The sequence below is a fragment of the Eptesicus fuscus genome, chromosome 6 (genome assembly GCF_027574615.1).
Source record: "Eptesicus fuscus isolate TK198812 chromosome 6, DD_ASM_mEF_20220401, whole genome shotgun sequence".
Lineage (NCBI taxonomy): Eukaryota > Metazoa > Chordata > Mammalia > Chiroptera > Vespertilionidae > Eptesicus > Eptesicus fuscus.
This window is the reverse complement of record NC_072478.1, coordinates 5,030,310-5,042,880: the sequence shown is the minus strand read 5'-3', so window position 1 is coordinate 5,042,880 and position 12,571 is coordinate 5,030,310. Positions and strand designations below refer to the sequence as shown.

The 12,571-nt window shown below is 67.1% G+C and overlaps 1 protein-coding gene across 1 annotated transcript in view; it reads right to left on the bottom strand.

Moving 5' to 3' along the window:
• Window positions 1-12,571, bottom strand: part of FLT4 (fms related receptor tyrosine kinase 4) — a 39,684-nt gene that overhangs the window by 3,750 nt on the left and 23,363 nt on the right. Inside the window, exons 12-28 of the mRNA XM_054716767.1 lie at window positions 11,690-11,798; window positions 10,473-10,835; window positions 10,122-10,268; window positions 9,896-10,027; window positions 9,688-9,794; window positions 9,291-9,426; window positions 8,730-8,834; window positions 8,117-8,230; window positions 7,856-7,944; window positions 7,579-7,732; window positions 7,167-7,261; window positions 6,736-6,858; window positions 4,647-4,758; window positions 3,061-3,160; window positions 2,722-2,827; window positions 1,969-2,111; window positions 953-1,067 (exon numbers count right to left, since the gene is read on the bottom strand). Of these exons, the coding sequence (XP_054572742.1) occupies window positions 953-1,067; window positions 1,969-2,111; window positions 2,722-2,827; window positions 3,061-3,160; window positions 4,647-4,758; window positions 6,736-6,858; window positions 7,167-7,261; window positions 7,579-7,732; window positions 7,856-7,944; window positions 8,117-8,230; window positions 8,730-8,834; window positions 9,291-9,426; window positions 9,688-9,794; window positions 9,896-10,027; window positions 10,122-10,268; window positions 10,473-10,835; window positions 11,690-11,798 (2,250 nt within the window). The remainder of the gene's footprint in view (window positions 1-952; window positions 1,068-1,968; window positions 2,112-2,721; window positions 2,828-3,060; window positions 3,161-4,646; window positions 4,759-6,735; window positions 6,859-7,166; window positions 7,262-7,578; window positions 7,733-7,855; window positions 7,945-8,116; window positions 8,231-8,729; window positions 8,835-9,290; window positions 9,427-9,687; window positions 9,795-9,895; window positions 10,028-10,121; window positions 10,269-10,472; window positions 10,836-11,689; window positions 11,799-12,571) is intronic.

Here is a 12,571-nt window from a genome sequence, read left to right as displayed (position 1 = left end):
GCCCAGACAGAGGCCGCCTGACACCTCAGCTTCTTTCCCGAGGGGCCCATTAGCTCCCCGCACCCCAAAGCTGGGGGCTGGCCGGGGTGAAGTGAGAGAGCTCGTTCGTGTACCCCAGGCAGGGCAAGTGCTTCTAAGCTGTGTCCCCTCCTTGGGGGTGGACCCCTCTCAGCCTGGGCGCCGGCCCCTGCGCTTTGGGAGCCTCCGACTGGCAGTGACTGGGCTGCCGGCACGAGCCTGGCTGAGGGGCAGCGAGTGGAGCCGCCGGTGCCCCATCACCGCAGAGGCGGCCGGTGCCCCGTCACGGCAGAGGCGGCCGGTGCCCCCGTCACGGCAGAGGCGGCCGGTGCCCCCGTCACCGCAGAGGCGGCCGGTGCCCCCGTCACCGCAGAGGCGGCGGGTGCCCCCGTCACCGCAGAGGCGGCCGGTGCCCCCGTCACCGCAGAGGCGGCGGGTGCCCCCGTCACCGCAGAGGCGGCCGGTGCCCCGTCACGGCAGAGGCGGCCGGTGCCCCCGTCACGGCAGAGGCGGCGGGTGCCCCCGTCACGGCAGAGTGCCGTGGGGAGGAGCGGACACTGAGGTGTGAGCTGGAGGAGAAGGGCGGGGAGCCGCCCGCTTCTCAGCAGACTGGTCTGAACTGTGGCCGTGAGCCACGCGATCAGCAGGCGTCCTGGGCCTGTCCGCTCCTCTCAGCCGCCTGGGACAGGGTGCCAAGCCGTGGGGAGGCCTGCTCAGTCCCCGTCTCTAGGCCCCCGAAGCCACAGGGCTGCGAACGGCCTGCAGCTGCTGGGGGAGAGGGCGCGGCCGTGAGCGCGGAGGGAGCAGCTGGGACGGCTGAGGGCAGCCTGGGCCTTGCCGGGGGCAGGGGGCTCTGTCCTGAGCTGGTGGCTGCCGCCTGCTTCCTGCAGGGAGCCCGGGGCCCTGGGCTGGGGTGCACACCCCTCCCGCTTACCACCGAGGCCTTGTAGGTCGTTGGGGTCATGGGAAATTCTTCGAAGGTTTTCATCCTGGAGGACCCCTGGGTCCCTCTGGCCAGGCTCCCCGGGAAGGACACACAGTTGTAGTATCTGTGGGAGAACACAGCAGCTGCTGAAGATCCACCCCACCCTCCCGGAGCTCTGGCCCGCCCCCCGCCCCCGCCCCCACCCCCCCCACCCCGGCTCCTGCTGGAAGGGCCCTGGGCCTGGGCCTGGAGTGCTGCTGGGGCTCCCCCTGGGCACCCCCATCCGTCCCCGCGAGAGGCTTAACCTCCTGAGGCCACTGCTGGGAGGTGGGAGGGGGCGGGAGCGCACCCAATGCATGTGGGGGGCTGGGGAGGCCTGTGCGGGGGGGGGGGGGGGGGCGGTCCTGGGGTGGAGGGGTAGGTAGAAGGAGCTGGCCAGAACCCGCTGGCTGCTCCTGTCCCGCCTGGCTGTGATCTGCACTGGGGCAGGTGGGCAGGAGCCAGTGCCCTCCTCCTGGCCACACCAGTGGGAATGTGGGGCGTAAACAGCCTCCGACGGGAATTCTGGGACCCAGGCTGCGTTCTCACTCCGGGACTCTGGCTAGTGGTGGCCTACCCTGCTCCCAGGGCCCCTCCAGTGGCCCCTGGACTCACTCCCCTCCCTTTCCTCGTCCTGCGAGGCGCAGCTGGCCTGGCCACCGCTCCCGGGTGGGCACTCCCTCTAAACTGAGCCTCTGGGGGGGAGGGGGGCTAGGACTGCAGGGAAGACGAGGGCAGAGAGAAGCCCAGGAGGCACAGCAAGGAGCCAAGTCACAAGGCCACGCCCCGCACCTCCTCCCCCCTGCCAGGCGTCACCACCAGCACCAGCTCTGCCACGGGGATCCCTGCAGGTTCAGCTGGCAGAGTGGCTCCCACCTCCTGTCGCTTGCTTCTCCCTTGCTGACTGATGCGGGTAAAATACACGTCTAACTGCCTTCTTCTTGCTGGGGGACCCCTGGACCGGGTGGGGAGTGAGGGCAGCTGACCTGGCGGCCAGGCTGTGCGGGCGCAGGCTCGGCCAGCTGCCCTCCTCGGTGGCCTCGGCGACGTGCAGGGCTGTGGTGGACGCCTGCAAGCTGCCCTCCTCCGAGCTCAGGCTGCAGGGCGCCAGGCAGTCCTCCTCCTCCTCCTGGTGGCAGGGAGGGGAGAGGTGGCAGGGAGGGGAGAGGTGGCAGGGATGGGAGAGGTGGGAGGGATGGGAGAGGGGGGAGGGAGGGGAGAGGGGGGAGGGAGGGGAGAGGTGGGAGGGAGGGGAGAGGTGGGAGGGAGGGGAGAGGTGGCAGGGAGGGGAGAGGGGGGAGGGAGGGGAGAGGTGGCAGGGAGGGGAGAGGTGGGAGGGAGGGAGAGGGGGGAGGGAGGGGAGAGGTGGGGGGGAGGGGAGAGGTGGTGTGGTCAGGCTTGGCGCCCTCAGCCCCTGCACTCAGGACTGGGGTTCCCCGCCTGAGAAGGGCTTCGCTCTGGGCTGAGGGTTAAAGGAGCCAGAGGCGGCCCTGCTCTGAGCCTCAGGAACGGCACCGCCTTCCCTCCCCTTTCCAGAGGCAGAACCGATGCCAAGAGCCGTGGCCTGGGCAGCAGGCCTCCCTGCTCAGGGCTCCAGGCCCCTGAGCACCCCAGGGGAGCGACACACAGGCAAGGGCAGGGGTGTGAGGGGAGGGGAAGGCACATCACTCTTCTCCGGAGCAGGGGCTCCTCCAGGGCCAGGGCAGGCTCTGACCACACCTGAAGGCCCTGCGGCTCACCTGCCGGCCCCCGCCCTGGAGCAGGTCCCCCAGCATCTCCACCAGCTCTGAGAACGCCGGCCTCTCTTTGGGGTCTCCAGACCAGCAGCTCAGCATGATGCGGCGTCTGCGGGAAAGCGCTGCTAGCCGGGGGTGTGAGGGCCCGCACCCTGTGCCAGCACACCAGCCCCCACCTCCGCCCTCACACCCCCGCCTGTCCCCTCCCCCTCCGCCTTCAGGAAGGAGGGGCGTGGAGTGAGATACTGTGTCTGCAGGTCTCCGCCCCCCCTGCCTGCACCACCTCCCTACTCCTGCCGCCGCCTGCGTGCCCCCTGCCCTGCCCACCTCCAGCAGACTCACATGGCAGGAGTGGCCAGCTCCGGGGCCCGCATCCGGGTGCCCTCTTTCAGCCGCTGGCAGAATTCCTCGTTGATCTGCACCCCGGGGTACGGGGAGGCCCCTGACAGCAGGAACGGGGAGGGGTGGTGGGGAGCAGGCCACTGCTGCTCAGCCCAGCCTCCCGGACCGCCTCTGCCCTGACCCCATGTTGGGGTGCTTGTCCTGCAGCTCCTGGCAGAGGCCTGGGCAAGGCGCCCCCCGCCCCCAGGGCCAGTTCCAGTTCTTTTTTTTTTTTTTTTAATATATATATTTTTTTATTGATTTTTTACAGAGAGGAAGAGAGAGGGATAGAGAGTTAGAAACATCGATGCAGAGAGAAACATCGATCAGCTGTCTCTTGCACACCCCCTACTGGGGATGCGCCCGCAACCAAGGTACATGCCCTTGACCGGAATCGAACCTGGGACCTTTCAGTCTGCAGGCCCGACGCTCTATCCACTGAGCCAAACCGGTTTCGGCAAGTTTCAGTTCTTTATCTGGTTAAAATAGGCGGTGGCACCCGGTGTGGCTCAGTGGTTGAGCACTGACCTATGAACCTTGAGGTCATGGTTAGATTCCCAGTCAGGGACATGCCCGGGTTGCTGGCTCCCTCCCCAGTGTGGGGTGAGTAGGAGGCAGCCGATCCATGATTCTCTCTCATCATTGATGTTTCTATTTCTCCCTCTCCCTTCCTCTCGGAAATTAATTAATTATTATATACTTGGGTGCTCTGCCCAGTAGGGTTGCAGCAGGCATCACGCTTTAGGGACAAACACTAGTGAAAACAGAGTTCCAAGATCACCAGGGTCCCAGGGGCCTTTGGGCCGCCCTCTGCCCCCAGGGCAAGCCACAGCCGGGAGTCAGCCTCTTCCCCCCTCGCTCACAGCCCCCGCTCCCATCAGGCCCTCGCCCAGCCCAGACGCCCCAAAGGAGCTGCAAGGGCCACCTCTCCTTCTCCTGCTGCATCTACTGACCCGGCCCTGCCCCCTCCCACATTCGGGGACCCTGGCCCTGGCTGCTGTCCTCCCAGGCCCACCCGCCTCACCCGCCCCTTCACCCGTCCAGCCCCTCCCAGGCCCTCCAGCTCACACCACGCTTCCAGGGCACTCCTGCTCTTACTTAGTGACGGCATTCACAGAGGCCGTCCAATGCTCTCACTTCCCCACTGCCAGGCCTTGCCCCACGCTAGCCAGGGCGGTCTTGGCCCCTGCGGGGCCCAGGCTCCCCTGCGGGGCCCAGGCTCCCCTGCGGGGCCCAGGCTCCCCTTCGGGGCTCAGGCTCCCCTGCGGGGCTTCATAAGTAGGTGTGTCCAGAGTGAGTGCCATCCTCTCCCAGCCCTTGAAGCAAGAGCAGCACCCCCACAGCAGGTGGGGAAGGGCTGGAGCAGGGAGGGGACTGGGAGGACCCCCTATGCCCCTCCCTCCTGGACCATGCGGGGGAGGAGAGGCTTCTCAAAACTCCTGCCTCCGAACGGCCCGGGCTGCAGGCGCCAGGGCTGCGCAGCCTGCACCAGGGGGCCCGGAGCCTGTGGTCCCCCCTGCCCCCTCCCTGCCCCGCCCGGCACTCACCCAGGGAGAAGATCTCCCAGAGCAGCACCCCGAAGGACCACACATCGCTCTGCGTGGTGTACACCTTGTCAAAGATGCTCTCGGGCGCCATCCACTTCAGGGGCAGCCGGGCCTGCGGGAGACGGGGGGGCGTGAGCCACAGGGAGGGGGAGAGGGAGGGCCACACCCAGGCAGCCGCCGCCAGGCCCTGGTCTCTCCTGCTCCCTGGGGCCTTGCCCGAGGAGGGCTTCTGGCTGCCCCTCCGTGATTGCTCAAACGGCTCCTGCAACTTGCCCTGCTCCCCTGCACACCCGAAGGTGCTTGGCGCCTCCCCGAAGGCCTCTCTGCCGCTGTCCTGGGTCCATGTGGCCCCTCTTGGCCCCGCACTCACCCGGGAGGTCTTCACCCTCCTCCGCTCCAGCCCCTCAGTCCAGCCTCTGGAGGAACAGGGTACCCACAGGCCTCCCCTCCCACCTCCTCACGCACCTGGTCCCTGTCCTGGGAGCCTGGAGCCACCTGACCCTTCCTCCGGTGGCTCCTCAGGTGCGTCCCACCCGGTCTCTCTCCCATTGATGACCTCTAGCTGGGATCCCTGAGGCCATGGCCTCACACACCTGCCCCTCACCTCCACACACCTGCCCCTCACCTGACCATACCCCATACACCTGCCCCCACACACCTGGCCCTCACCTCCACACACCTGCCCCTCACCTCCACACACCTGCCCCTCACCTCCACACACCTGCCCCTCACCTCACCATACCCCATATACCTGCCCCCACACACCTGCCCCTCACCTCCACACACCTGCCCCTCACCTCACCATACCCCATATACCTGCCCCCACACACCTGCCCCTCACCTCCACACACCTGCCCCTCACCTCACCATATCTCATATACCTGCCCCTACACACCTGCCCCTCACCTCCACACACCTGCCCCTCACCTCCACACACCTGGCCCTCACCTCCACACACCTGCCACACACCTGCCCCTCACCTCCACACACCTGCCCCTCACCTCACCATATCCCATATACCTGCCCCCACACACCTGCCCCTCACCTCCACACACCTGCCCCTCACCTCACCATACCCCATATACCTGCCCCCACACACCTGCCCCTCACCTCCACACACCTGCCCCTCACCTCACCATATCCCATATACCTGCCCCCACACACCTGCCCCTCACCTCCACACACCTGCCTCTCACCTCCACACACCTGCCCCTCACCTCCACACACCTGCCCCTCACCTCCACACACCGGCCCCTTCACCCCCACACACCTGCCCCTCACCCCCACACACCTGCCCCTCACCTCCACACACCTGCCCCTCACCTCCACACACCTGGCCCTCACCTCCACACACCTGCCCCTCGCCTCCACACACCTGCCCCTCACCTCCACACACCTGCCCCTCACCTCCACACACCTGCCTCTCACCCCCACACACCTGCCCCTCAACCCCACACACCTGCCCCTCACCCCCACACACCTGCCCCTCACCCCCACACACCTGCCCCTCACCCCCACACACCTGCCCCTCACCCCCACACACCTGCCCCTCACCCCCACACACCTGGCCCTCACCTCCACACACCTGCCCCTCACCCCCACACACCTGCCCCTCACCCCCACACACTGCCCCTCACCCCCACACGCCTGTGAGTCAGAGTGGAAGACAAAAGCCTCTGCACCCTGGCCTGTCACAGACTGGACCCATGCTGGCCCTTGCCTCCCTCCTGCCCTCTTCCTGCCTCTGGAGCAAACCTTTAACAGCCGTGGGTCCTCCCTCAGGTGCCTGCCTGCCCCCCCGAGTGCCCCAACCAGTCACACGCCCGCTCCCCCATGGGCCCCTGCGGCTGCCTGGGCTGGCTGTCCAGCTCCAGGACGGACCCGTGCAGGGGGCCCCGCGGCAGGCAGAGGGGTCAGCGTCCAACTCACGGCCCGAGCCCTATGGGAGCAGCATGGTCCCTGACCTCAGCCCGTCCCCACGCCCCTGCCCCGTGTGCCTAGGCGGCCGCTTGGGTCTCTGCAGCCCTCAGGCCTCCCGCGCACAGCAGTGTCCCCACCCGCCTGGCGGGAGGCCCAGGCCTGCACTCACGCTGCCCTTGCGCACGTAGTCGGGGTCCTTGTAGATGTCGCGGGCCAGGCCGAAGTCGCAGATCTTCACCACGTCGCTCTCTGACAGCAGGATGTTCCGCGCAGCCAGGTCTCTGTGGATGCACTAGGGGCACGAGGAGGAGTGTCAGCCACGGCCACGGCCACGGCCACGGCCACGGCCACAGTGGCCCTGCTCCTCCCGCCAGATCCTGTGCCCCCGGGACTGGCCATGCAGAGGGCTCGTGACGATGTGGGACAGTCTGACTCCACCTCCAGCCCGGCCACTGACCAGCGGGGACCTCGGGAAGCTATTCCCACTCTGCCGAGCGGGAGAGGCCCTGCACCTCGGGGCCACGTGGGTGAGCTGGGCTGCTCACACGAGGGCGTGCTGGGGACCGCGCCCTCCCCTCCGAAGGGCCTGCGGGCAGTCACCTTGCGGGAGGCCAGGAACTCCATGCCCCGGGCCACCTGGAAGCTGTAGCAGACAAGGTCTTCCATGGTCAGCGGGCTCAGCCACAGGTCCTCGGCTGCGCAGAGGAGCAAGGCGGGCTCAAGAGGGGTCCCCTCCATGATCCCCGTCTTCCACGCCACCCCAAAGGGAGTGTTTGTTCGTCCAACCCTTGCTGCATCTCTTGCCAGGCCTCTGAGGCCCCTGGCACCAGCTAAAATGCCCTCTCTCCTCCTCCCCGCCTTCCTAAGGCACTCCCATCACAGGCTCTCCCATGTATGTGCCCTCTTCCACCTAAGTTCCTGGAGGAGGCCCCGGCCGGCTGATCCCACAGCCCCGGGTCATGAGGTATCTCGGTGCAGCCACATTTGGGGCACGAGGAAGCCAGGCTCGTACCTTCCTGGGTCCGAGTGGCCCGCCCCGCCTCGCCCTTGCCCATCAGGAGCCTTGTCAGGAGGGCCCTGTCACTGCTCCCCGGCCTCCGCCTCCTGTCGGCTCTGGCACCCTCCACCATGGCCTGGAAGCGCCTTCGCTGCTCCGGGGATTTCTCCTGCGGATGCACAAAGCAGGGCTGAGGCCCCAGTCCCCCTGCGGCAGAGGCATCACCCCCAGCCCACCTCGGCACCCCGCGGGCTCACCGGGGAAGTCTGGCCCCGGCAGAGCGCCCACTTACTGCGTAGGGGCTGAAGGCCTCCCGCTTGGCGCGCAGAAAGTTGGAGAGGTTCCCGTATTTGCAGAACTCCACGATCACCATGAGGGGGCCTGGGCGGGGCAGGGCCGGGCAGGGCCGGGGTTGGGGACCGAGGGCGCGCGGAAGAGCCAGCATTGCAGCAGAGTTCCCGCCCACCAGACCTCCTGGCCCCTCGCACCCCAGACGCCGGCGCGGAGGGCCTCTCTTACCCCCCACCCCCACCCCCGGCGCCCGAGCGCGTACCGTTAGGCTTGGTGCACGCCCCCAGGAGGTTGACCACGTTGAGGTGGTTACCGATGTGGATTAGGATCTTGAGCTCCGACATCAGGGCGCGGTGCTCGCTAGCTGTGGCGCCCTCTGGAGGTGACACAGAGTCTTGGCCTGGTGCCAGGTCCGCCCGCCAGGGCCCCCAATCCCTGCGCTGAGCTAAGTGACCTTTAGCTAAGGTGACCAGATCGTCCCGCTTTTGACGGGACAGTCCCGCTTTTTAACAATTTGCCCCGCATCCCACGGCGTTTTTTTCCAAAAATAGGGACTTTTTTAAAACGCCATGGGACGCGTGACAAATTGTTAAAAATCGGGACTGTCCCGCCAAAAGCGGGACGATCTGGTCACCTTCCTTTAGCGCTCCTGCCAGCGGGGGCGCAGGGTCCCCAGCACCGCCCAGCCGCCCCCCCCCCCCGCCCCCCCGAGGCAGGAAGGATTGCTCAGCCCTGAGCCCAGGCCTGGCTCTGAGGCCCATGGACTCCCTGCAGAACCTGTGTGAGACCCTGGCTCTGAGCCTGTTTCTCTTCCTGCACCACATCGCTACCAGCCCGCCCAGAGCGGCTGCTGCCCCCCGCCGCTCCCCCCACACCTTTCAGCATTTTCACGGCCACCGTGTCGCAGCTGCTGCCCTTGTGGATCCCGAACGCCGAGGCTTCCACCACCTTCCCGAAGGCGCCGTGGCCCAGGACTCGCCCTGTGGGGACGGGGAGCCGGTTCCAGGTGAGCTGCGCGAAGGTGAGGTGGAGAAGGGTGGGCAGCAAGGGCAGCCGCGTGGAGGGCAGGAAGGCAGGCCCAGGAGCGGGGGTGGGGGGTGGGGTGGGGGGAGAGGTCGGGAGCCCCCTGCCAAACAGGAAGAGCCTGGAGAGCGCTGGGGCAGCGGGAGAGGGGCGGCGGACAGGAAGGCCTGCATCCTCTCCCAGCAGGTGTGCCGGGCCCACCCCGCTCGGAGCAGCAGGCCGTGACCTCCGGGGCCTGGGAACTGGGAGCCCTGGCGGGGGTCCTGGGGATGCCTCCCAGATGGACAGGTCAGCCAGGTGGGGGCCAGGCGGGGCTTCCTGGCATGAGTTCTGAGCGGGGATGGGTGTCAGGGCTCCAGCCGGCTGCTCTGCCCGGTCGGACCAGGAGGGGGCACGCGGGGGGCTGGCCTCACCGAGGTGCAGCCGGTCCCGGGGGAACTCCCACTGGCTGGCGTCATAGGAGAGGTATTCACACTGCTCCTCCAGGGGCACCTCCCCGGGGTCCATGATGATGGACAGGTAGCCGGTCTTGATGTCTGCGTGGGCTGGCTGGGGGTCGGGTGGGACAGCATTGGTTAGGGCGCGCCTCTGGGACTTGGGAGAACTGTGCAGGCCAATGGGATCTCCCTCGAGGCTCCGTTAAGGAGGGGACAGCGGGACAGTCTCTGGGCGCTCAGAGCCCAGCCGGGAGGGGTCAGGGAGATTTCCACGAGGCGAGGCTTCCATGGAGCGGGGCAGGGACCCTATTCCTCATCTTTGGGGCTGGCAGGTGGAGAGGACCCCAAGGGAGCTGGGGAGAGGAGCGCTCACCCTCCTCATGTTACAGAAAATGATGAGGAGGAGGACCCAGAAGAAGACGGCTATGACCCCGGTGCCGACAAGGATCACGATCTCCATGCTGCCTCTGTCCTCGGAGCCTGCGTGGGCAGAAACAGCCGTGTGCGCGTGCGCAGAGGGTGCGCCCCAGAAGCCGCCAGGGGCAGGGGCGGAGGAGGGCGGCGGTGGGAGCGAGGCGGACCTTCCACGGCCACGCTGGCCGAGGAGTTGACGCAGCCCTTGGCGTTGCACACGCTGCACAGGTAGCGGCCAGCGTCCTCCTCGCGCACGCGCTGGATGCTCAGCTTCTGGTTCGAGTCCGCCAGGTCGATCCCTGCGGGAGGCGGGTGCGGGTTCAGGTCTCGCTGGGCCTGGGGCCTGGGCCTCCTGAGCCTCCGCACCCGCTCTGCGCCCGGGCCCTTCCCTACCGGACTTCTCCTCCAGCGGCCTCTCGTCCTTGTACCACATGATGCTGGGCACGTGCGTGCCGGCCACAGGGCACCGCATCTCCAGGGAGTCGCTCACGTTCACCAGGAGGTCCGTCAAGTTCTGCGTAAGCCGCGGGGCTTCCAGGGCTGCGGGCAGGAGTCAAGGAGCAAAGTGGAGGGCAGAAGCCCAGGGCACTGGGAAGGGGCTCTGGGGGGGGGGGGGGGAGGGGGGGGCTGGAAGGAGGGGCGGGTTTGAGAGCCGGTGGGGAGGGGGCACTCCCGCAGACTCAGGCTCGCCGACGGACCGCCCCACGCCTGCTGGGCTGGGGAGGCGCTGGCCCTGCCCCTCACCTTGCACCGACAGGTACTTCTTGTGACAGTGCTTGTCATGGCTGAGCCGGTCCTGCACCTCGCACACGTAGTCGCCCTCGTGCTCAGGCGTCACGTGGGGGATGGTCAGGCTGAGCGTGGCGTGGCGAGCCCCTGGCGCTGCCTCTTCCAAGGTGGCGGCCAGCGGCGTGGCGAACAGGTGCACGTTCTTGCAGTCGAGCAGCAGGGGGTTCCCGTGGGCATCGTGCAGCGTGGACAGGTTGAGGCGGTACCAGCGCAGATGCTCGTACGTGTAGTTGTCAGCCTGGCAGCTCAGGCGCACCGCCTGGCCCTCCAGGGGCTCCTCCGAGGGCTCCGACTCAATGCTGAAGCCGTCGGGGATGGCTGCGGCGGGAGGAGAGCCGCTGCGACGGTGCAGTGACACCGGCTCACCTGCCAGGTGCTGGCTCTTCCTCCCCTCTGGCCGCTGGACCCACCTGGCTCTCAGCCAGAATTATGCATCAGGTAGGTCTGGGCCAGAGACACCCCGGAGTCTTCTTCACCCCTTCACGCCCCTCACTGACCACTGACCACCGGGGCCAGTCCGCAGAGGTCATCCCCACAGCTCTCCTCCTGCCTCCTTCCCGCTCTCTCCTGGTCGTGCCCCAACCGGCTGCTGCCCCCCCTCTCCCGTAGCCCCATCATCAGTGATTCCTTGTCACCAGACTCGGGGGCCTGAGTCCCACCCTGCCTTGCTGTTGACCACACCCCACCTCTGTCAGCGGTAGCTTTCTAGCTCCGAGTGCCTCTGGCCACTCCTTGTCAGGCTGTGGGCTCCCCACCAAAGTGTTCTCTCTGGTTCCATCTCCCTCAGGTCCCCCCACATACACACACCCCCCCCTGGGCCCAGTGACTTCCCTTCACGGGTTCTCGGCTTTCCTGAGGTCACGGACACGTTTGAGAATCCGAGGAAGCTATGAGCTTCTCCCCAGAGAGAAAGACACCCTGAGCCACCTCTTCAGATCCAGGGCTTGGGAAGGGGTTGGAGGGAGGCAGTTAGGTGGGGCTTCGGGGAGCAGGGCGGCCCCTGTTCGGGGTGCCTCCAGGGGTGAGGACACTGGGTGCTCCTCCGTCCAGCGGACCAGCGTGGTCCTCCAAATGTGGCCGTGTGGCCCCGGCCCGGCCCCTCCTCCTCTCCGGGCTGTTCTGCTCTCCTGCCCACCGGGTCCCTGACCACCAGGCCCACCCAAGTCACTCACTGGTCACATAGAAGTAGATGAGCCGCTCGTCCTGGCCCACCTTGTTGAAGACCATGCATTTGTACATGGCAGACACGTTGGCATCCTGGATCACCAGCTTGCTCACCGTCTGGGCAAAGCACAGGCAAGGGATCTGTTTCCTGCCTGAGTCCCCCACCCGACCTTCCCTTTCTGCAAGGAGGCCGCTGTGCCCCCCAGAGTAATGGGGAAACTGAGGCTCTGAGCTGGAGGTGACAGGGTTCAGAGACAAGACCAGGAATGTGAGGCACGGGAGGGACAGGAAGGCCTTCCGGCAGCAGAGGGCGGGGCTCCTCGGGAAAGGCAGGGGCTGTGCTGTGGGAGCTGGCATCGGCAGTGGCCGGGGCAGAGGGTGGCATGGGCAGGGCCAGAAAGACTCTGGCTGTGCATGTGCCATTTCAGGAGGGTACGGGGCCTAGTGCTGCTGGGCCAGTCCACGCCGGGCTCAGGATTCAGACTGGGGTCCCATCGAGGGTCAGGCTGAGGCCCAAGATGAGCTGCAGGTCGTGGTGTGAGGTCCCCGTGCCAAGTGCCCCGTGGTCCAGGCCTGCCCGCAACGCCTCTCCCAGCGCCCGGGGGTAGTGGCAAGGGGAGGGGCTGGGTCCCAGACATCCAGGGGATTCTGGCCTTGGGGAGTAGGAAGCTGGGAGGCAGGGTAGGCCACAAGCCCTGCCTACCATCCAAAGACCCCCCCTACTTGAAGCTGGGCACTTCCTGGCCAGGCCTGGAACAGGAAGAGGCTCTGGAGGTGTGTAGGAAAACAGGAAGTGACTGTAGGAAGTGGGTGCCTTTGTTCAGTCCCCTCCCCTGCCTGGCCTCTTCTCAGCATCGCCCCCAGGCTGGGCCAGCGGCTCAGCAGCCTTT